Source organism: Piliocolobus tephrosceles, chromosome 19, assembly GCF_002776525.5.
Source record: "Piliocolobus tephrosceles isolate RC106 chromosome 19, ASM277652v3, whole genome shotgun sequence".
In the NCBI taxonomy this organism is placed as follows: Eukaryota; Metazoa; Chordata; class Mammalia; order Primates; family Cercopithecidae; genus Piliocolobus; species Piliocolobus tephrosceles.
Window position 1 is genome coordinate 12435497 of NC_045452.1, and position 23365 is coordinate 12458861.

At 55.7% G+C, this 23365-nt stretch overlaps 2 protein-coding genes across 2 annotated transcripts; one reads left to right on the forward strand and one right to left on the reverse strand.

Annotated features, from left to right (window-relative positions):
• Window positions 1-2116: 2116 nt before the first annotated feature.
• PLA2G3 (phospholipase A2 group III) lies at window positions 2117-7030 on the forward strand. Its single transcript, XM_023185409.2, has 7 exons — window positions 2117-2755; window positions 3785-3917; window positions 4173-4307; window positions 4590-4873; window positions 5538-5670; window positions 5779-5895; window positions 6648-7030. The coding sequence occupies exons 1-7, from the start codon at window positions 2242-2244 to the stop codon at window positions 6859-6861; spliced, it is 1530 nt and encodes a 509-aa protein (XP_023041177.2). The 5' UTR covers window positions 2117-2241; the 3' UTR covers window positions 6862-7030.
• An 831-nt stretch (window positions 7031-7861) lies between these two features.
• INPP5J (inositol polyphosphate-5-phosphatase J) lies at window positions 7862-22796 on the reverse strand. Its single transcript, XM_023185410.1, has 14 exons — window positions 22671-22796; window positions 19456-19658; window positions 16608-17758; window positions 16131-16244; window positions 15899-16007; window positions 15589-15705; window positions 15119-15294; window positions 14589-14700; window positions 14330-14439; window positions 14002-14185; window positions 9320-9457; window positions 9072-9149; window positions 8843-8947; window positions 7862-8644 (listed from the first exon to the last, which is right to left on the reverse strand). The coding sequence occupies exons 2-14, from the start codon at window positions 19558-19560 to the stop codon at window positions 8138-8140; spliced, it is 3006 nt and encodes a 1001-aa protein (XP_023041178.1). The 5' UTR covers window positions 19561-19658; window positions 22671-22796; the 3' UTR covers window positions 7862-8137.
• Between the last annotated feature and the right edge of the window lie 569 nt (window positions 22797-23365).

A 23365-nucleotide genomic window follows, 5' to 3' on the forward strand; every position in this document is an offset into this window, starting at 1 on the left:
CCTCTGAGGGACACCCAGGTGGGAGGCAGGATTCTGAGCCTGTCCTGTGGCTGACGGACTTGTCTCTGGGTGGAGTCTGGACAGAAAGCTCAGTGACACCTTCCCTCAAGGCCTGGGCAAGCTCCAGCCTGCTGTTCTTTGGGACCCAGACTGGAAAAGACCTCAAAGGTCAACTCCACTGTACTTCTCACTGTACAGAGGGGGAAACTGAGTCCCAGAAAGGGACAGGGACAAGCCTGGAGTGACCCAGGCAGGTAGTCCTGGCCACTCTTCCCACAGTTGCCATCTAGCCCGAGCTCTCAGATATCACAGATGCTGTGGCTCCAAAATCTTGGGACTTGCTTTCTCCTGAGTAAATGGCTTCCTGGCCAGGGGTATCCTGAGGCTTTAGTGATGGTGTTTTGGGTGCCAGGAACTGTGCTGGGAATCTAACCCAACATCCTGTGAAGTGACTACTGTGATTATACCCATGATACAGATGAGGAAACTAAGACTCAGAGAAGTTAAGATTTCCAAGCCTAGGGTCAGGGCAGAAACCCAAGCTGGATCTGTATGACCTCCGAAGCTGGGCTCCTGGTGTCACACCTCCCAGCTTTCCCAGGTGATGGGCAGGGAAGGGCTCGGCAATGTGGAAAAGGGGGCAGAGGTGGGTGGCAGTTCCTATGATGGGAGGAGGTCTCAGCATGATGGATTTTCAAACATCAGAACTCTTCGCAGAGGGACTCACCTTTGTTCAGCTACATCCTTACCCTCGGGGATCCCAAGTCTACCTTCTCTGCCACCACTCGCTGTGCTCCGGTACACCCCCTTTCTCAGCCTTTGGGGAGAAGGGGCTTGGCCCCTGGACTACCCCTACCCTCTTTCCCTTCTCTTCATTGTTCCTAGCTAGACCCTTTGAGCCACAGGCCCAGGCTGGTTCTGAAGCTACAGAGATGGACCTGCCAATCCTGCAGCCCCCTTCCATCTCTGCCACACAGTGAGCTCCCCTTCCCCAGCTCTGCCCCTGGCTTTACCTCACTGGGGCTCATCCCCTGGAAGAGTCTCAGATGGAACCTGGGGCAGGGGGAGGTTGGAGAAGCAGCAGGCTAATGGGCAGATAGATGACAGACAAGTCACTGTCCTGGCCAGCCTTGACTCCCAGCCAGACCCCCAAGAGCTACACTCCCATCCTCTAAGCCCTCCTCAGCTGAAGCCTGTCACCTGAGGTTTTCCCACCCTCACTGCGCCTCAGTTTCTTCATCTGCACTATGGGTGTAAGCACCCTGGCCTTACTAGACGGTTGGAAGCTGGGCTTTGGGACCCAGGAACAAGCCCTGGGTATAGCCCCTTCCTGATGGAGAGACTCCTGTCTCATGAGGCACATATGATGCCTGCTGTGTCCCCCAGGTGGTCAGCAATGGAGGTGGCCATAGACATATGCCGTGGGCCACTCTCTGCCACTCTGGGGACCATAGTTCCTTCAAATCCAGAGCATCAGCCCTGCCCTATGTGGCTCTCAAGGCCTGTTCCCGCTGTGTCTCCCCCAGTTATCAGACCAGGAGGGTTGCTGCAAGGCTAGGCCCATGCTTGGAGTCCTAGGAAGTGGGGAGCCCTGGGGCCCTGTCCCCTGAGTATGCTTTTCTAACAACTAGGACGTGGCAGGGGAGCACCTCAGGCGGCACTCCCTTTCCCAGAAGCCTTGGGAGCTCCCAGAGTGGTAGCTTCAGAGCCCAGCCCTGCCCTCACCTCCTTCACCCAGCCCTGGCAGAGGCCCATGGCCCCCTGCCAGCCTGATGGAGGTGGGTGTGGCAGCCACGACAGTGGTAAGGGTGACAAGGGTGGGTTCTAGGGGACTCCCCCAAGCTCCTGAACCCTTTTCCTTCCCTTCAAGGAGATGTGAAAGCCCCTACCTGGTCCCCATCCCACAGCTTAAGGCTTTGGCTCCCACAGTCCCCATCCAGGCAGGGCTGGCAGCAGGTGACTGGATGGTGCTGGGAAGGGCAGGCAGAATGGGGGCGTGGGCCCCGGCAAGTGCACTCCTCAGCCAATCAGCATCCTGCCCGGCCGGTGGATTCGGTTACAAGCCCAAGATCACCCCATACTCCAGCCTCTTTCCTCCTCCTCCCGCAGCTCCATTCATTGGTCCCGCTGCACCGGGCCTGCTGGGCTCCGCTTCCGTTCCACCGCTCAGCTGCCGCCTCGTGGGGCCACCAAGGGCAGGCATCCCAGGGGCTTTGTCTGACTGGACTGGGCCAGTGCAGAATGGGGGTTCTGGAAGGGCTGTTCGGGATGCTGGGCTTCCTGGGGGTGGCCCTGGGGGGCTCCCCTGCCCTCCACTGGTACAGGACCTCCTGCCACTTGACCAAGCCCGTCCCTGGCAACCCACTGGGGTCCCTGAGCTTCCTGGCCAAGGATGCTCAGGGACTGGCCCTGATCCATGCCCGCTGGGATGCGCATAGGAGGCTGCAGGCATGTAGCTGGGAGGATGAGCCGGAGCTCACCGCAGCCTACGGTGCCCTCTGTTCTCATGACATTGCCCGGAGCTCCTTCATCCACGCCCCTGGACCTGAGCTGCAGAGAGCACTGGCCACTCTTCCGAGTCAGTGGGAGGCATGCCGAGGGCCTGAGGAGAGTCCAGCAGGGGCTAGGAAGAAGCGAGCAGCAGGGCAGAGTGGAGTCCCTGGTGGAGGGCACCAGCGAGGGAAGAGAGGATGGACCATGCCTGGCACACTGTGGTGTGGAGTTGGAGACTCTGCTGGGAACTCCTCAGAGCTGGGTGAGCCATAAGGGATGTGTGGGCTGGGGGTTCTGATCAGGGAAGCAAGGTTTCTTTAGCCCTAGCCTTACTCTCCTAGGCTGTGTGTCCATGGGAGAGTGACTTGACCATGGTGAACCCCAATTTCCTTATCTATAAAGTGAGGGTAATCACAGATCTCCTCATGGGGTGCTTAAATGAAGTCATGGTTGGGGAAGGTCTTATTCAAACCTGGGAGTCCTCATTAAATACCATCCGAGGGACTGGGCAGGCTGGGGGAGCATCCAGGCTCAACTGAGCCAAAAAGCCATTACCCTGGAGGAGGCTTCGTGGGCACGGGGTTCCCAGTGGAATGGATGCTGAGACCAAAGGCCTGGCTTCAAATCCCAACTCAGCATATACAAGCTGAGCAAGTCACTTCCCCTCTCTGAGCCTATTTCCTCACCTGTGAAGGTGATACCTCCCTTTCAGGGCTGGCTGTGAGCCTGGATATGGGAAGTGCCAGGCATGTGGGAAATGCTTAGTAAAGAGTGCTATTGCTTAGATGGTAATAAACATAGACGAATTTCTTACACTCTCAGTACAGATGTCTGTGCGTTTGTGTGCAGGGTTGGGGGAGGACTTGGCACCTGAGTCAGAGCAGGTTGGCATCCTGGCAACACCTCCTTGTGCCAATGAGAAAGGTTGCACCCTGCCTGTTTGCCATTCCATCATCCACACATTCATAATTTTGGATTTTATTTGGGGTGCGGGCTTGGGAACTCTGGAGGCAGACTCCAATTCCCCCGAGGAAGACCTTTCCATGTATTTATGGGTGGGCTGCCTGGCATTTAGAGTTGCCCAACAGGGGCTGGAGCTTGGGTTCTCTTTTCCAACTTTGAAACTCTGAGAGTCCCACAGAAGGGAGAGTGACTGGTCTGAGGACCTCCATGGCGTTTGTGTCAGGGCTGGGGTGAGAACCAGGGCTCTACCCTCTTGCTACCAGGGGAGCATAGCTGGTGCGTGATGCTTAGGACCCTGCTGAGCTGGTGCCCCCTCCCCTCCCTGCAGGGGTCTTCCAGGGACCTGATCTCTGTTGCCGGGAACATGACCGCTGCCCACAGAACATCTCACCCTTGCAGTACAACTATGGCATCCGAAACTACCGATTCCACACCATCTCCCACTGTGACTGTGACACCAGGTTGGTGGCAGGCAGCAAGGGCCCAGAGCACAGGGACAGGGCAGAGTTACCCAGGAACTGGGTAACTAGACATTGGGATTGCAGAGGATCTTAAAGGTCAGCCAGCTTGGACCCCACAGTGCAGGTAGGAAAGCTGAGGCCAGAGAGAAGGGACGCTTGGACCCCAAACCACCCAGCTGGTAGTGGCAGGGTGGGCTGGGGGAGGAGTCAGACAGCCCTCCATGCTCCAGGGTCCTGAGTATCTGCTCTGGGCAGGTTCCAGCAATGCCTGCAGAACCAGCGCGACTCCATCTCCGACATCGTGGGCGTGGCCTTCTTCAACGTGCTGGAGATCCCCTGCTTTGTGCTGGAGGAGCAGGAGGAGTGTGTGGCGTGGTACTGGTGGGGCGGGTACGTGGCCACCCCCTTAAGTCCCTTTCCAGACAGAGAGGGATCCCAGGCTCCAAACCTGGTGAGGGAGACCTATCTGTCTGTCTGTCTTCCAGGGAATGATGTCCCATTCTGTATGTCCTCTCCTGAGGGCCCGGGATGCAGACCCTTCTTGGGTGTCCCCCACAACCCAGTGGGATGGGGGATGGGACCGGCAGAGGATTGGTCTCCGTGGAGATGACCCTGGGGGCTTCTGGGAGGGGGGATTTCTAGTCACCAAATGCCACCAACTGCCACCCTCAGGTGTAGGACGTATGGCACAGTGCCCCTCGCTCGCCTTCGGCCCAGGACCTTCTACAATGCCTCCTGGAGCTCCTGGGCCACCTCCCCAACTCCCAGCTCCCAGAGCCCAGCCCCTCCCAAGCCTCGACAGAAGCAGCACCTTCAGAAGTGGCCACCACAGCAGAAAGGGTCCAAGCACCCCAGCAAAGCCAACACCACCGTCCTCCAGGACCCTATGGTCTCTCCCAGGCTTGATGTGGCCCCCACAGGCCTTCAGGGCCCACAGGGTGGCCTAAAACCTCAGGGTGAGCTCAGAACCCAACTTTGGGGGTTCCTGACTTGAGGGGGTATTCCTGCCTCTGTTTGGGGGTGGCCATGTGTTGCCTCTTTTCCTGCCCCAGTTCCTCCTGGGATCTCCCAACCTCTCCCATCAAATCGCACTGCAGCACTGGATTTTCATAATCCACAAATGTGACCACATCACGCCCCACTGTGCACCCACCACCACTCCTCCTTATCTCGGCCAATGATGTCCCGACACCAGAGGCCCTCAAGCCTTGGCCCTGCAGACCCTACCCCCAGTCAAAACTCTAGTTTCACAAACTTCACTTGGTTCCTCAAAAGCACCAGGCTCTCTCCTACCACGAGGCCTTTGCACATGCTGTTCCTCCTCTCCTCCTCTTCTCTCCCAGCCTCAGTTTAGCAGCCTCTGCCTCCTGGAAGCCTTTCTTGACTAACATCAGTATTCTGGGCGGCCCCCATGGCAGTACTACTGTCTGGGACTTGGCGTTAGGGAGGCACTCCCACAAGGGCAGCACACTGAGGGCACAGACTCTCAGAAGGCATGAAATGGAAGGAGGCTGTGTGTGTGACTGAGCACATGTGCTGGCGTTTCTCCTGGATGGCGCAGGCATTGGTGGGGCCTCCCTGGTGGACTGGGCTCCCAACAACACCACACCCACCTCTCAGGTGCCCACCGGGTCTGCCGCAGCTTTCGCCGCCACCTGGACCAGTGTGAGCACCAGATTGGACCCCAGGAAATCAAGTTCCAGCTGCTCAACAGCGCCCAAGAGCCCCTCTTCCACTGCAACTGCACACGCCGGTGAGGCCCCTTTGAACCCCTGTGGGGTGGGCTGCCTGCAGCCAGGCATGGGAAGGGGCCCCTGGCTGGCAAGGCCCTACCCCGGCCTGAGCCTTCCTCTGTTCTCAGTCTGGCACGCTTCCTGAGGCTCCACAGCCCATCTGAGGTTACCAACATGCTTTGGGAGCTGCTGGGCACAACCTGCTTCAAGCTGGCCCCTCCACTGGACTGTGTGGAAGGCAAAGAGTAAGTGATGTCAGAGCCAGGAGGGATGGGGGGCTTTTCTCAAGGGGTGGGTTGCCTATACCCACTTTGGGTGTTTGGGCCAAGGGGGTAGCGGAAGGGATCGGGAGACCTCTGAGCTCCCATCCATAGCCTCATTCCTCTACCCCCTGCTGCCCCAGGTCCAGCGCTGCAGTTGGCCTCTGTGGGTCGCATCTGGGCTATGTCATTTGATTCCCACGTGACCTTGGCAATTGGTTCACCTTTCCAAGTTTCCACGTCTTTGTCTGTAAAATGGTCGTAGGAACCAAGGAAATGGCAGGATGCACGTAGGTCAATCCCTGCCTGGCACACAGCAAAATGTGTACTTAACTCACTCCTAATCCACAATCTCATTTGGTCTTGAACTCCTGGACTCAAGCGATCCTCCCACCTCAGCCTCCTAAAGTGCTGGGATTACAGGCATGAGCCACTGTGCCCTGCTTTCATTTGGATTCTGATTCTCAAAGCCAGCTCCTTCTTAACTTTCCTATTTCATAGATGAGGAAACTGAGGCTTCTGGCTCGGGTTTCCACAGCCAGCTAGTGGCAGATCCCAGGCCTCCAGGTACCAGCGTGGTTTATTACACCCTTTCTCCGTGAAACCCACCCCTCTCTGCCTTGCTGGTGACTCTGGCCCCAGCCCTCTCTCTCTCTGGGCCTCAGCCCCACTGTCTGCAGAGTAGGGTAGGATCCTTGTCAGCCCTGATCATCTGCCCCACTTTTCTCTCCTTACAGCTGTTCCAGAGACCCTAGGGCCATCAAGGTGTCAGCCCGGCACTTGCGGAGGCTTCAGCAGAGGCTACGCCAGCTCCAGCATAAAGGCACAGACGAGAGGCAGGCATGGCCTTCAGAGCCCCCGAGAGGCCCCGTGTCATTCTACAACCAGTGCCTGCAGCTAACCCAGGCAGCCAGGAGACCCGACGGGCAGCAGAAATCCTGGAGCCAGTGACCTCAGTTTCAGCTTTCCTGGGTACCAGCCTGGACCTTGCCCGTGGCTTTGCCAGGCGCTGGGAATCTCAGCCTTCCCTCCATAGGTTACACTGAAGCATGGCAGAGGCTGTTGTGGACAATCAAGAGGCTGAATGGGGGGATCTCAAGGCCCAAATGCTGGAGCACATTATGACACAACTCTTCTATGCCTGAATGTGGTGTTCAGGAAGCTCATTCTGATGCCCTAGGCTTTGGTAACTGCTGCAATGTGAAGTTCCTATACAGGTGGGAATGGGGAAAGGGTAACGTATTGCAGCAGCCCCAGGCACTACCAGGAGGAGGTACATGTATGTCCATGTTGCAAAAATAATACATGCCTCAAAAACCTGCCCAGGGGAGCCCCAGTGCCTGGGTGCTGTGGCCTGGGGTAGCAGGTGGGAAGTTAGGATGTCACAGAAATGTCTGTGTCTGAATCCAGAATCGGGGTGGGTGTTGGAGAGGGCTTTCAGCTCCCTCCTCCCAGGGGGGCCCCTTCTTTTAACAGCTGCTGCACCCTTCCTGGCCTAGCCCTAAACCTAATTTCAAATCTCCTCCATGCCCTTGAGCAAAGGACCTCCCTCTTGCACTCAAAGCCTTAGTTTCTTCCCCTGAAAAAAGGGGGTCTCTACACAGGATCTACCTCATAGGGTTGTTGAGGACTAAGTGGACCAATACATATACAGTGCTTAGCACTTAGTAAGTATCTCCTCCCCGCAACACCTGGCTGAACTATGGTTTGTTGTCTGATCTTGAGAGGTTGATATAACCTCTTAAAAGCCTCAGTTTGCTTACCTGTGAAATGGGTCCAAGAATAGCACTGATCCCACAGGGTTGCAGTGCAAACTAAAGGAGATGGCATGTGTAACATATACAACTGGTGCCTGGTAAATGTCGGTTCTGTCATTCCCTCACCTCTTTAGTCCCTGCCTCTGTCTACCCCCATCCCAAGACTACTGACAAGTAGGAAAGAGCCAAGAGTCAGGCTGGAGAATTTAATTCCTAACGGATGACCTCCAGGATTGGGATATCTGCCAGAGCTCCCCCATTATCCCAGATGGGGGCCTGGGCGGGGCTTTGCTGATTATCACAGTTGAGGTGCCAGGACTGAGTTTGGAGGGACCCCAGTTGTCCACCCCTGGCCAGGACAGAGAGGCAGGTGCAGATACAGCTAGAGGAGCAGCAGGAGAGAGGCAGGTGGGCTTGCAAAAGATTGAGGCAGAACGGTGGTCACCTTGGCCCATCTGCCTGCCCCACCCTCAGGGCCCCAGGCCCCCTTGCTCCAGCCCCCGATGGCCCTGAGGACTGGAAGACAGGCTGTTGGGGGCCAGGACCTCCCGATCAGGTCCCCAGGAGCCACCACCACCAGGGTCTACAGTCTCTAGGCGCAAGGCGGGCAGCAGGCCCAGGCTTCGAGGCACAGCTGGTGGGAAGGCCCAGGGGCCAGGCAACCCAGAGGGCCCCTCTTCACTACTGCCCCGGCTGCTGCCATGACTGCCCCTGTCAGGAGCCACCCGGGACAGGCGGCGGCTCTGGGGTGAGGGGCTACGGCTGGCACCACGGCGTTCACGGGATGAGGGCCGTAGGGCAAGACCAGGGAACCTGGTCAGTCCCGGGCTGCGGCTGCGGTGTCGCTTGGACTTGCCAGGACTGGGGCTGCGGGACTTGGGTGCAAGGAGCTCCAGCGTGCTGTCATCCTCTCCCTCTGAGCTGGTGCCTGAGCTGTCTGTGCTGCTGCTGGCCAACTCCGAGGAAGGCAGCGAGATCTGGGGGAAATGCTGGTCACTGGGGCACCCTGCTCCCCAACCCAGCCACTGAGGCCTGAGCTCCTGAGGTCTGCCTCTCTCGTTGGCAGATCTTGGGAGGTCAGTTTATTTGTCTGAGCTCAGGTTGCAGAAGGTAAGGGCTGTGGCATTTGACAAACGTCTTTAGGCACCCCCAGCCCAGCAGTCTGGCCTACTTACCTGGAAGGGTTCAGTGACGCCGATGAGGATGCTGTGGTTGTGGCTGTAGTAGCCCAGGATGAAGTCTCCATGGCCCTTGGGCAGTGATTCCTCACTGAATGTTACCTGGTGGGCCCAGGGGTATAAGCCTAAGTTGGGGGTCAGGGAGGCCACCTGAGAGACCCCAAGGCGAGTCCTGCGGTCCCAAAGGCAACAGGGACTTCCCCTGACTCTCGCTCCTTTTAGGTACCTGGTAGGTATTCCCGTCCACATCTTCATGTTTGGCCCAGATATAAGCCACATAGTCCTTGCAATGGCGGAAACCCACCTGGGGGATCAGTGTTGTGGAATCAGTGTTGTGACCCTATGATGTCTGATCCCAGCAGTCTCCCAGTGTGGCATCAAGATTTGGACAAGCCAGTGACCCCACCATGCTGTTCAGCCGCTCCTCCAGGCCCCTTGCTTCCCTGAGTCACTGACCGCCACTGCCCCTCTCACCCGGTACAAGCCGATCCAGTCCCAGGAGCTGCGGGCGAACACTGTTTCCATGCGGTACCTCACCACCGCCTGCTCGGGCCGCACCCACTCATCTGCCACCTCCAGCCGCACCAGTGGCATGTCGTCCCTGAAGGCAAACTGTCCAGGCAAGGCAGGGGCAGGGGCCACATCAGGGGAGACCCTCTAGTATCCCACACACTGAGGGCTGTTGGGTCTTAGCACAAATCGCCTGAGACAAAGGGCCACTTTACAGACTGGGAAACTGAGGCAGAACAGGTCTAGTATAAATACCAAGCCCTGTGCTGCCTCCCAGCCCAGGGCTCCTTCTGCCCACAGCCTCCTTAGGGAGTGAGTGAGAACACAGCTTTGGAGCTAGCAGATCTTGGATTTGGCTCTGGCTCTGCCGTTGACAGGCTGGGTGCGTTCCTCAGCCTCTCTGAATGCTAGGGCCCTCATCTGTAAACTCAGAGACTCTTTTTTTTTTTTTTTTTCTTTTTCTGAGACAGAGTCTGGCTCTGTCACCCAGGCTGGAGTGCAGCGGTGTGATCTCAGCTCACTGCAACCTCCGCCTCCTGGGTTCAAGTGATTGTCCTGTCTCAGCCTCCCTAGTAGCTGGGACTACAGGCACTGCCACCACGCCTGGTTAATTTTCGTATTTTTAGTAGAGGTAGGGTTTCACTGTGTTGGCCAGGGTGTTCTTGAACTCCTGACCTCAAATGATCCACCCACCTCAGCCTCCCAAAGTGCTGGGATTATAGGCATGAGCCACCATGCCTGGCCAAACTCAGAGACTCTTATTTTACTCTTGGAGTTGTTCAGCAGATTCAGTGAGATACCATTTGCAAAGCATCCCATAAATTTCCCAGTATACCAGTAAGTGTTCAATAAATGATTTATCTCTATGCTGGCAAGGAAGACCAGTAAAATCCTATGATGCACTAGGTATTTGGGGTAAGCTGAATATTCCTGAGCAGGCAAGAAGAGCTCTGAGTGGGAGGACAGAGACCTCAGTCCACTTCCAGGCTTTACCACTAACTCGCTATGTGACCTCAGGGCAGGCTCTAACCATCCCAAGGTTCAGTTTCTCCAACTGAGTCTAAGTATTAAGTGGCTACTATTACCTTGTCATCAGTCCATGAAGGAAAGTTACAACCATGAGTATCCTTTCCCCAAGGTCAACCCAGACTCACCAGGGGTACCACCTGAATGGGTGGAGCTGCTGAGGTGGCAGGCTGCCAGGATATTGGCCCCACCTCTGTACCTCAGGGAAGGGCTCAGTTGGTGCCAATTCCAGATCTTTGTCTGATCCCCTGTTTACCTAGTTTCAGGTTTCCCTCCCTCAGCTTCCGAGCCAAGCTGTTCCAGAAGTAACTGGCACATTCTTTCCCTGTTCCTGTGTTCCTAACAGCAGGGGCAGGCAAGGGTAGACCTTTGAAAAAGCCCTCCAAGGACTTGCAGCGTCAAAACCCCTACTGAGCCCTATTCTGACTGCATTGCCTTGGGTAAAAGATTTAAGTTCTCTGAGCCTCAGTTTCCCTCATCAGTAAAACAGAGAGGAGAACTGGGACATCTCAGGGCCTACTGAGGCATTCAAAGGGATGACATATGTAAAGTACACAACACGGGCCTGGCATGTAGTAGGTACTCACTCAATGGGAATTTTTTTTTTTTTTTTTTTTTTTTGAGATGGAGTCTTGCTCTGTCACCCAGGCTGGAGTGCAGTGGTGTGGTCTCAGCTCACTGCAACCTCTGCCTCCCGGGTTCTCGCCATTTTCCTGCCTCAGCCTCCCGAGTAACTGGGACTATAGGTGTCCGCCACCATGCCCAGCTAATTATTTTGTATTTTTGGTAGAGACAGGGTTTCGCTATGTTGGCCAGGCTGGTCTGGAACTCCTGACCTAGTGATCCATCTGCCTTAGCCTCCCAAAGTGCTGGGATTACAGGCGTGAGTCACTGCACCTGGCTGGGAAATGTTTTTAAAGGGACAGAGTCCTGGAGGAGGCGGGAAGGAGAGGGTGGGGTTCAAAAGAAGTGATTTTCCAGGCGAGGTCCCTGATTGTGGGTTAAATCTTCATGCCCGACCCTTTTGCCAGAGGTCATGGCAGGCCAAGCGTGGGGATATTTCCATTCCCAGCTAAAGATATCGGTCAATGTCCCACTGACTGGCCATGTGACAAAGTTACCAGGAAAAACATTTTCTGATCTACCGGGCTCCCTCTTATCAGATCAAGAGACTCGAAGAGCCCAGAGTTAGGTTTCAGGGCTGAAAAGATGGGATCTACCCTGCCCTGCCGCTGCAGAGCCTGTACATGGTTTGCGGCATGTGCCTACCCCACGAGGAGCCTCAGATCCCACCAGAGAGAAAAAGAGAGTTGGACTACATGGTCTCACAGGTCTGGTTCTGAGATTCTAGGATTTCCCCTTTTGATTTCAGCAACCAGGAACCTCAATCCTAAATACAATACTAAATTATAGTAACTACTTAGAGTTTAGCTTTGTATTTTTTTTATCTTTGCTCTCCCTCCCCATCACTACACACTCTCATAATGCTTGGCATATGGTAAGACAGTAAGTACTCAGTAAATAATGAATGAATGAATATGAATGAATGTTACATGGAGTTTGATTTTGCTGGTCTTATTATATATGTGAATTTTTATATCTTTTATTTGTTATTTTTAAGACACTAGTAGTGAAAACTATGATGTATATGTGATTTTTTTTTTTTTTTTTGAGACGGAGTCTCGCTTTATGGCCCAGGCTGGAGTGCAGTGGCCAGATCTTAGCTCACTGCAAGCTCCGCCTCCCAGGTTCACGCCATTCTCCTGTCTCAGCCTCCTGAGTAGCTGGGACAACAGGTGCCTGCCATCGCGCTCGGCTAATTTTGCCTAGGTTGAAGTGTAGTGGTATGATCACAGCTCACAGCAGCCTAGATATTCCAAGCTCCAGTGATCTTCCCACCTCAGCCTCATAAATAGCTGGGAATACAGGTGTGCACCACCTAGCTAAATTTTATTTTTATTTTTATTTTTTCCCTGAGACCCAGTCTTGCTCATGTGACCCAGGTTGGATTGCACTGGCACAATACTGGCTCACTGCAACCTCTGCCTCCCAGGTTCAAGTGATTCTTGTGCCTCAGCCTCCCAAGCAACCGGGATTACAGGTGTGCACCACCATGCCCGGCTAATTTTTGTATTTTTAGTAGAGACGGGTTTCACCATGTTGGCCAGGCTGTTTGCAAACTCTTGGCCTCATGTGATCAGCCCACATTGGCCTTCCAAAGTGCTGGGATTACAGGCATGAGCCACCATGCCCAGCCTTTTTTTGATTTTTTTTTTAGAGATATCTCACTGTGTTGCCCAGGCCGGTCTTAAACTCCTGAGCTCAAGCGATCCTTCCACCTCAGCCTCCCAAAGTGTTGAGATTTCAGGTGTGAGCCACTGTGCCAGCCTATAAGTGAATTTTAAGATAAATTGCTCTAAACCTTTCTCAGAAGACAGAAGTTAGAGATTAGTAGAAAAGGCATGGCCTCTAAGGCTGGGTGTGGTGGCTCATACCTTGTAATCTCAGCTCTTTGGGAGCCAAGGTGGGTGGATCACCTGAGGTTAGGAGTTCGAGACCAGCCTGGCCAACATGGCAAAAACCCAACTTTACTAAATACAAAAATTAGCCAGGCGTGGTGGCAGGCACCTGTAATCCCAGTTACTCAGGAGGCTGAGGCAGGAGAATCACTTGAACCCAGGAGGTAGAGGTTGCAGTGAGCCAAGACCACACCACTGTACTCCAGCCTGGGCGACAGAGTGAGACTCCATTAAAAAAAAAAAAAAAAAAAAAAAAAAAGGACACCGGGCGCAGTGGCTCATGTCTGTAATCATAACACTTTGGGAGGCTGAGGTGGATCACCTGAGGTCAGGAGTTCAAGATCAGCCTGGCCAATTTGTTGAAACCTTGTCTCTACTACAATACAAAAATCAGCTGGGCATGACAGCAGGTGCCTGTAATCCCAGCTACTTGGGAGGCTGAGATGGGAGAATCGCTTAGACCCAGGAGATGGTGGTTGCAGTGTGCCGAGGTTGGCCGGGCACGGTAGCTCATGCCTGTAATCCCAGGACTTTGGGAGGCCGAGGTGGGTGGATCACGAGATCAGGAGTTCAAGACCAGCCTGGCCAACATGGTGAAACCCTGTCTCTACTAAAAATACAAAAATTGGCTGGGCGTGGTGGCGGGTGATGTAATCCCAGCTACTCGGGAGGCTGAGGCAGGAGAATCGCTTGAACCCGGGAGGTGGAGCTTGCAGTGAGCCAAGATTGCGCCACTGTACTCCAGCCTGGGTGACAGAGCGAGACTCTGTCTCAAAAAAAAAAAAAAAAAAAAAAAAAAAAGAAAAGAAAAGAAAAGAAAAGAAAAGAAAAGGCATGGGCTCTGAAACCAGACTCACTTGGATTCAAATCCTAACTGTTCCTCTTACTAGCTGTGTGACCCTGGGCAGGTGATGCCATGTGTCTGAGCCTCAGCTTCCTCATCTGAAAATGGAGATCGCAATCCCATTCCCACTCTGTTACAACAAATGGATGCTGCTGAGGGCAGGTACAAGGGGTTATACAAAGGGTAATGGTGAGGGGCAGTGGTATGCCAAGTTGGGTCTGGGGATATTATGCAGGGAAGATGAGGCCAGAACTCACCTGCAGGAGGAACTGGGCAGCCACAGGCTTATGGTCGCTGACTGTGTATTCCATGTGGCTGCGGTAGCTGTGCTGCGTCACCTGGAGTCGGTGGCTCTTCCGTCCTGAGGGGCTGGGACCCCCACCTGGAGCCTTGACCTTCCACAGGATACGGTCTGTCCAAGCTGGCTTCCGTTTCTTGGCACTGCAGTGAGCAGGGGTACCCCAAGTTTCAGGGGCTGGGGATCAAGGCACAACCCTCCACCTTGCCTCCTGCCCCTCTTCCCAAAGTCTCCCTTTCCGAGAGGACCTCAGCTCACTTCCTCATCCCTCCTCGGGCTGAGCTCACCTGGTGTCGTATTTGTTGGTACCCACATCAAACTTGAAGGTGGGAGCGAAGTTGAGGGGCCCCTCCTGAAAGCCCTTCAGAATGGGCCAGGTGTTCTTGGCCATGTTGAGCTGTGGGGGGTCCAGGAGAGCAGATTGGACAACAGCTTGGGCTCTGCTGCACCCAGGACGGGTGGGGCAGGTGAGGACAGGGACCATAGCCTAAGGTACAGGCGTGTCCTGGGACATGCTCTGTGTGCTTCTGGGGACAAGGACCCCACCTGGTCCTTCTCCCAGAGCTGATGGAGCTGGTCACTGTCGATGGCAAACTTGACAAAGTGCAGGTCGTAGCTCTCAATGCGGAAGTTCAGGTCCCCGAACCAGAATACGAGGCTGTTTGGGGTGGGGGATGGGGGAGAAGTGGGGGGCAGTGGGGGGTAAACAGGTCCATGGGGGATAAGGGCTCAGCCCAGATCCTTCCAGGCCCCATCCAACCCGAGGGGATGTAGCGAGTGGGTGATTAGTGCCAGAGCCTCCAGCCTGCCAAAGAGCAGAGGAAGATCACGGGGACCCGTCTACAGGAAATTAGGTTCTGACCTTCAGCAAGGCCCTGCCCCTCAGCAAAGCTCCACCCTATAGGCTCCGCCCCTCCCCAGCCAACTGTTCTCTGCTTTCATGTTCCTACAAGTAGTCTGGGTGGGCACTCACCCCCATAGGCCCCGCCTCTCTCCATAAGCCCCACCTAAGCTGGTACAAAAACCCCCATCACTAACCCCACCCAAGCTCCATTTGGCCCCACCCCAGCCCATACTCATGATCCAGGATGCCCTGTGCGCCCGGCCCTTGGAACTGCTGGAGGCTGAGGATGGTCTGGAAGTTGTCCTTGCGCTGCTCCGCCTTGTCCATATGTGCAGGCAAGTGGCAGTTCAGGAAGCAGAGCATGTGCCCGAAGGCTGCCAGGCGCACGCTCACGCCACCCTTGTTACCCTAGGGAGGCAGGGTCGGGTGGCTCATGGGCGGGGCTTAGGCCAGGAGGTGAGGCACTGGGTGGGGGGTCAGAGAGGAGATGTGGGTGGAAGGTGGGTGGGTCCTAGGGAAATGAGGGACAACACTGGGATACTAGAGGAATAGGATGAGGTATTAGGCGGTTCATGGGGAGGGGTGGGCCACAGGGTAAAGGGTGGAGGATGGGAAGGGGACCTTTCTGGTGTATGGGGCCAGGGAACTAATCTAAGGCCCCCTTCGTGTCCCATCCCCTTCTGGGACGGCTCACAGGCTCACCCAGTAGCCGCCCAGGCCAGTGCGCGTGCAGTCGGTCTGCACGTCTCGCAGGAAAGGCAGGTGGTAGTACTTGGCGAACAGCAGCAGGATGACACCCTGCATCCTCACCGAACTCACCTGCGGTGGGAGGCCACGCGGCTGGGGGACAGAACACGACTCTCCCGCCCTCGTGCCCACCTTCTGCTCCTCCACCCACCCATGTCACGGACCCGGCCACAGAGGCCCAGCGGGCCCCACAGTGAGCCAGGGTACAGCTGGAGCCAGGAATTCAGCAGGGTCTCTGCCGTCCAGGGGGTGAGGGGTGCGTTACCAGCACGAAGTTGAAGGGCGCCAGCGCATCCATGAACAGCTCACTCCACTGGTCCGTGAAGAGGGCGTCCTTGAGTCGCTTGTTAAGCATGGAGTTCACTTCCTGCAACCTGGAGGGATAGGGGCGGGGTGGCCATGGGATTAGAGAGGCGCCCTGGAAGCCCCTGCCATGGGTGGAGAGCCCGGAAGGCCCGAGGGGCTCAGGAGGGGGTCCGCATGCCCCGCCACCTCACCCTATGGCTATCATGTCTGCGCCACCGCTGTCGTCGCCACCGCCCAGGTGGAGGAGGGATGTGACATCGTCTGGGGGCATGGCGGTGCCCACGTTCCATGTGACCACAGTGATCCTGTGGGCAGGGGCATATGAGGGTGTAGTCCTGGCACCACTCTCTCACCCTCAAGCTTCCTTTCACAGGACTCCCTGGGGAACTAAATGGAGGCAGGTGTGGGCCAAAGCCCTAAGAAGGACCCACAGGAGACCCCGCATCCTGTCCCCCTGCCACATTCTCCCTGGGGAGGTCAACTGAGAGGTGGCAAGTTCCTTAGGAGGGGATGCTGTCTTCTGAGAGTTTCAGAGTGGCCCAGCAAGCCCCTCCCCAAAGACTCTTCCTCAGAGAGGGAAGCTGAAGTAGAGCAGGCCATCCCCCCTGGAAGAATGGCTAACCTCAGAGCTAAGCCCAGCCACCTTTCTTGGGAGAGGGCTCTCTCACCGGAAGCCGGGGTCGCTCCTGCAGGTGGGCTGAGCTGACCAAGGGGAGGATGACAGGGCGGATGTAGAAGAGGAGGTGGTGACTGGGGCTGGGGCTTCTTGGGCCTGAAGGTTGGGGCTCAGGCACCTGCCAGGCCCTGTACTCTGGGTGCCAAGCCTTGGGAGGGCCATGTCAGGGGCTGGGGGAACACAGGGAGAGCGGTTGGGGGAGCGGCTTGGGGAACGGCTAGGTGATCGGGGTGGCTTGGGCAGAGGTGGGGGCACAGTCTGGCCTGAGGGGGCCCCAGGCCGGAAGGTGGGGGACAGAAGTCCAGGGGAGCGGGTGCCAGGCTCTGGAGGACCCTGGGCCGCATCCAAGGGCAAGGTCTGGGGTGGCCGTGGCAAAACAGGATCCTCAGGGCTGCTGTGGAGGGCCTCGGGCCGGGCTCGGAAGGAGGGGGAGAGCTGAGGGTCTGGGGAGGTTTGGATGGAGGGTGGGGAGCCTGTAGGACCAGATGTCTGAGCTGGAGCCTGGAGATGCCCCTCAGAAGCAGGGAGAGGTCTAGAGGCTGGGGCATCCCTCTTTCTAGCTGGTGTCTGTCCCACAGAGGCTGGGCCTGATGCCGTGGATGCTGGAGCCAGGGCCTGTTCCTGAGATGGAGACAGAACTGGACTGGGCACTGGGGAAGGGGTGGAGGGGAGTTCTGGGGGCTGCTCCTCAGAAGCCAGGGCCAGGCTCAGGCTAGAGGCTGCTAGTTTTGGCTTGGGTCCCACGGAGGCAGGTGGCTCCTGCTTCTGGTCTCTGGAGGTTGGGGCCAGACTGGGCCCCAGGGTGGCTGGGGGAGATCTTGGCCCCGCTGAGGCAGACATCACCAGCTTCCCCAGGGATGTCGGAGCCAGAATTGAGCCTGTGGTCGCTGAGGGATGCTTTGGTCCAGCTGAGGCAGACATCACCAGCTGGCCCACAGATGTTGGGTGGGCAGGAGCTGTTTTCTGCCCTCCAGGGGTACACAGTGGAGCCAGGATTGGTCGGGGAGATGCCAGAGCCAGCCTCGGTCCTTCTGAGGAAGCTGACATAGCTGCCCGTGGCCCTACAGGTGCCAGAGCCAACCTTGGTTCCGAGGGTCCTAGGGCTGCGTTCTTCTTTGCTGGGAGCTGAAAACTTGAGTCCACCTTGTGGAGGACAAGTCAAAGATTCAGAGTGACCCTAACAAGGGCATTGGGCCCCATATAGACCCTGGCAGATTTCATCTAACTAAGAAAGGCACATCTTTCCAAGGAAGTTCTTCTTACTATCTCACCTCAATCTATTCTGCTGCAGGTCAACTTCTGTCTTGGAGGAGATAGGACACAAAACCCGAACCCCTCCTTTAAGTCTGAAATCTCTTTCACAGACGAGGAAACTAAGACCCTGACTCAAATGAGGCAGAGTGTGAACCTGAACCTGATGACTTGCCTTGCCTTCCTGGCTGGTACCCACATCCTGCCCATTCTGGGCAGCTTTCCTGGGCAACCCTCCCACTGCAGTCCCTGAAGCTCCCCCAGCCACGGCTACTGACCTGACATTCCAGGTCTGGGCACACTGGGGGCAGCCTGTTTCTTTTCTTTTTCTATTGCCAAGATATAGACCTATGGGTGCAGCCTGTTAAATACCTCTCCCTTCCTTTATGATGCCCAGAAACCCTCAGTTCTCCACCAGCCCCTAAACATCCAAATCCCTTGGTTACAGCCCTCTCTGTTCTCTTACTCATTCCCAGAGCTCCACTCAGGAGCAAGAGCTGGGAGCCGAGACTGGCTGTGTAGATTCAAAGCCCAGCTCTGTGTGACCTTAGGCAAGACCTCTCTGCCCAGGTACTCCATGAAGGGATGGGGTCTAGGGACCCTGGTCACATTATATTCTGGGGAATTTTTGTCTCACATTGTCTGCATTTATGAGCCTAACATTTGCTAGAATTCCATCCAGCCCCGTGGAAGGATCCATCTTCACCAAGTGTGAATCTAGCATTCAGAGCAAGTCCAGGATTCTAAGTTGATCCTGGTGTCACATCTCTCTGTGCCCAGGTTGTGCCCTCTTACATCCTCCACTTTCTCCCTGACCTGAAAGGACAGGCAAGCAGGTATCCCTTTTATGTCCGGCAGGTGGGAGGGGCGGGGAGTCACGGAGTCCCGTAGGGACCTCTCCTCCTTCTCCATCTATTCTCTCTGATGTCCCCTGTCTCCAGAAGACAGGATAAAGTGTCCTTTGCCAAGGAGGGCAGAAGAAGGTCTATACTTGCCCCAGGGTGGCCCTGGGTAGGGTAACAGGGCCCAGGGAGGCCCTGCCTCTGGAGACGCAGTTCTGTCTCTGTCCCGTATCCTCCTTAGTTCAGAGTACCTAAAACTCCATCTCCGCCGCCCTTCTCAAACTCAGCTCTTTGAGGCTGCATTTTAGGCACCCTCCTTGGCTCCAAGTGTCACACTGTGTGCCGGCTTCCCCCCAACTATCACACCGCCTCCAGCACTAACAACTTAGCCATCCCAGATGTCACAGTTTTAGTCTTCAGCGACAAGCCCCCTCATTTTGCATTGGCTCAGAGAGGAAAAGCAACTTGCCCAAGGTCACACAGCAAAGCTGGAGCTCAGCTGGGTCCTCTGATACCCAGTCCAGGACTCTCCCAAGGGCTTCTGGTGATGGCTAACTTCATCTGTCTCCGGGCATCCTGTCGCTGCCCCTCAGCCCCCAGGGTGCTCTCTTCACCTAGCCCCTGCTCACGGAGCACAAGAAAGTATCAGCCCCTCAGTCAGCACCAGGGTGCCTGCAGTGTATGTTGGGGGGGGTGTGGAACCAGGGATCAGGAAAGTGGGGGGGGACTGGGTCTCAGGGGTCTTACCTTGGAGGGTGCCCCAGTTTGGGCAACACCCTGGGGCATGGGCAGGGGACCCAGGCCTGCCCGGGTCCCTGGCCTCCTGCTGCCCCTGCTGCTCTGGCCCTCCATGTCTGCAGCCCCCGGCAGCCTGGGCTCCCTCGGCTCCGGCTCCAGCTCCAGCTCTACCGCTCCCGGGAACCAGTGATGTCATCAGCCATTTCAACCTGCTGAGAATTTAAAGGCACAGGCTCCCACTTCCAGCCTGGAAGAGGCCAGAGCAAGGTGGCTACCCACTGGGAATCTTTCAAACTGTTTGCTGAGGCTGGAACAGCCATGGGGGTGGGGAGGGGACAGTGTACCCATCTGCCTGGCCCAGGTCCCAACTGGCAGCATGAAGGAGGCTGTCTGTCTACCCCCACCTTTCTGCTGTAGGCCTCGCCAGCCCTTTGCTCCAGGGAGGGGCATTAACACACCTGCATTAAGGTAGGACAGGTGGTTCAGAGGTCAGCATCCTCTCCAGGGCCTCAGAGACAATTGAGTTCTTGCCCTGATCCTGTGACTTCCCCGACTCCCTGCCAGCTCAGAGCTTGCCCCGGCCCCCACCCTTGCCCCATTTTCAGGTCTTGGTGCCACCACCCCCCACCACTCCTACTGCCAGTCCCAGGCTCTAGCCTTCCCAACCTAGAAGCAGACACTCAGGCTCCAGCCACTGCAGTCCTTTCCCATCTCAGGCCTCAGCACCAGCTCCTCCTCTTCTGCAGACACCTAGCTGCCCTCAGATGTCCCCACAGCCAGGCCTGACCCAGCCCGGGTTCTGTCAGTTTTCCTCTCTCCAGTATTCACTGGGTGTGGTTTGGGAGGGGAACTTACTCAAGGTCACCTGTGAACTGAGAAGGTCTCCTGTGTTTCAGTGAGAAAACTTAGTGACCCTAAGACTAGCACCAGCACTTTGGGGTATCTGGGGGAAGGGAACTTGGGTGGAGAAGGGCCCCGCAGTGGGGTAACAGACTGGCAAAAGAGTTAAAAACAGGCCTGAGAACTGCTACAGCCAGGACCCAGCCCAAGGCACAGTCCCCAGCAGGCCCACAGGAGTGTTTGTTAACCAACATGGAGCATCTGCATGGGCCTGTGCAGTCTCCTACACAAAGGCAGATGCCTCTCTTTCCTCTCCTGAAGGCACTTCCTACCTCTGCTTGACTGTCTGTAGGTCTAGTCTGTATTTTCAGGCCAGCATCTCTGGTGGAATTTGCAGGGGCAGAGACTCAGGCCATATTAGGGTGTTGGGGTAGAAAGGTCTTTGGACAGTGACGGTGGAGATAGTGACAGTGGTGACGGGGAAGGCGACTGTCGTGGTGGATGTGATGATGTATGTAATTATGATGATGGAAGTAGGGGGTTGGCAGTGGTGGTGGTGAAGGTGGTGGAGGTGATGGTGATGGCAAAGGTAGAGGTGGTGATGGTACCAATACTGATGATGGTGTTGTGTTAATGAAAGACAAAGTGTTGGAGTTGGAGGTGGCAGTCAGGGAGGATGTGAGAGTAGACCTGGTGGTGATGCTCAGGTTACCAGAAAAAGGAAGATTTGAACTCATCCTGTCTCATCCTCTGACTCCTATTTTACAAATAAGAAAATGGGAGCCCCTGAGCCGGGCCTGGTGGCTCATGCCGGTAATCCCAGCACTTTCGGAGGCTGAGGTGGGCAGACTACCTGAGGTCAGGAGTTCGAGACCAGCCTGGTCAACATGGCGAAACCCCATCTCCACTAAAAATACAAAAATGAGCTGAATGTGGTGGTGCATGCCTGTAGTCCCAGTTACTTGGGAGGCTGAGACAGGAGAATTATTTGAACCTGGGAGGTGGAGGTTGCAATGAGCCGAGATTGTACCACTGTATTCCAGCCTGGGCGACAGAGCGAGGCCTGTCTCAAAAAAAAAGAAAGAAAGAAAGAAAAGAAAGAAAGAAAAGAAAGAAAAGAAAGAAAGAAGAAAGAAAAGAAAAAAGAAAAAGAAAATGGGAGCCCCCAAGACTACCCAGCTTCTGATGCAATCCTGGAGGGAATGATGGGCAGATCCAGGCCTCTGGGACCAGTGCTAGGGCTCAGCCATCTAGGGCTGGGACAGGGGCATTGGTGCCCTTTGGAAGCCAGGCAACTGTCATGCAAATGTGTCTGCAGAGGGCTCCTCTGCCTCAGCAGGGCAACCCAGGATTTCCCACAACCTGCTCCCTGAGCTCAGACCCTGCAGGGGACTTTGTTTCTGGCCCCAACGCTGACTTACTTGAGGAGGTCACTCTGATTCCCAATTTGTGTAAGGGAGATTAAAACAGCAGACACCTCCTAAGTGTGCTGGTGAAGATTCAACAGGATAATATATATGAAATGTTTAGCATAGAGCCTGGCACAGCAAGTTCTCCATAAAGGTGGCTGCTCTGTATTTATCATCATCATCATCATCACCATCGACTTCAGCCTGCCCGTGTGGTGGATGCTGAAACTGAGTAACCCGTGTGGTTACTCTCCTGGGAGGACAAGGAAGGGTCTCTGAGACCTAAGCCTGGCTTTGTCAGGAGAAGGGGGTGGGGGGCGGACCCCAGCTGTAAAGGGAGTGAGTTGGTGCTATATTTGAGCTCCTGGTGTGATGACTAAGGAGGTTGATAACAGGCTCTGGGGCTCAGGGCGGCAGGCTGGGGGCCGCTGTCAGGGAGAACCGCCCCCCTGGAGACGGCTGTCTCTGGAAGCCCTTTCTGGCTCCCTCCTTGCCCTCACTCTTGGTGGGGGAGGAGGGTGGGTGTACTGAGGCAGGGGCCAGGGCTCATCCAGCCCACTCCTGGAAACTCAGTGCTGTCCTTCAGGCTGCGTGGGTCAGGGATAGGAAGGGAGGATGCTAGCGATAGACAGAGTATCCCAGTTACTCTCCATAGTAACCCTGTGAGGTTGGTAGTGAGGTCCCCACTGGACAGAGGAAGAAACTGAGGCCCAGGGATTACACAGAGAGTAGAGAGAGGACAGAGCATGGAGCTCCTAGAGCGGCAGTGGATAATTCTCCCCAACAGAGGAGCTGACTGTTGAACCCCTTCTTTGAAGGAGAGTCCGTGTTGCCAAATTGAAGAACAGAAACGCCCTGGCTGGAAAGCAGAGAACAGCAGGTACAAAGCATGGATGGGGAAGGAAGGTTCTGGCTGTGAAAGGATGAGAAATTTGGACATGTGCCCTCTGGGCCTTTGGCTTGGAGTAAACATACCATGAGCAGGGAAGGGACAGAAGTCTTTTTCCTGTCTTTTTCCTCCTCCTCTTCCTCAGTTCACTTTCCAGGGGCACCCGAGGATGGCAACGGTACTGAGGGTCTGTCTTCCTTCCTTTCTCTCCCTGGTCACCCTGACCCAGGCCCACCAGGAGGGAGGTCGTGCTGTGGCTACCATCTGCGAAGGTGTAGAGGGTGATACGGGATATTGTGGGAAGGTGAAAGAGGGGGTTATCAGGAAAGGCTTCCCTAAGAAGGAAGTATACAGGGCACAAAAGAGCATTTTTTTCTCCCAAGACTTCACTCCAGGGTTTCTTGTTGGTAACAAGTGTCACATGTTATGTCCCCAGCACTTCATTCTCACCCTCTGAGGCAGATGTCATCCTCACTCCCCATTCTGCCACTCAGGAAATGGGCTGGAGGAGGAGGAGTGACTTTCCCAAGGTCACACAGCTGGGGCTGAGCTCAGGCCTCCCTCCTCCTTCTCTTTGGCTCCCCCTCCTCCCAGGCAGCCCAGCACCCGCTGTCAGCTGCTCTGAAGTGAGTGGCTATTTTTATTCTGGTGCGAGGGGATCTCAAGCAGCAGAGCCATGTAGGTTAGAGGCTCTAGGACACCCGGCCTCAGCAGGCCAGGGGAAGGTTCCTGCAGCCACCAGACCCTGCTAAGCTTGCCTCGGAGCTCTCATTTCTTGCAG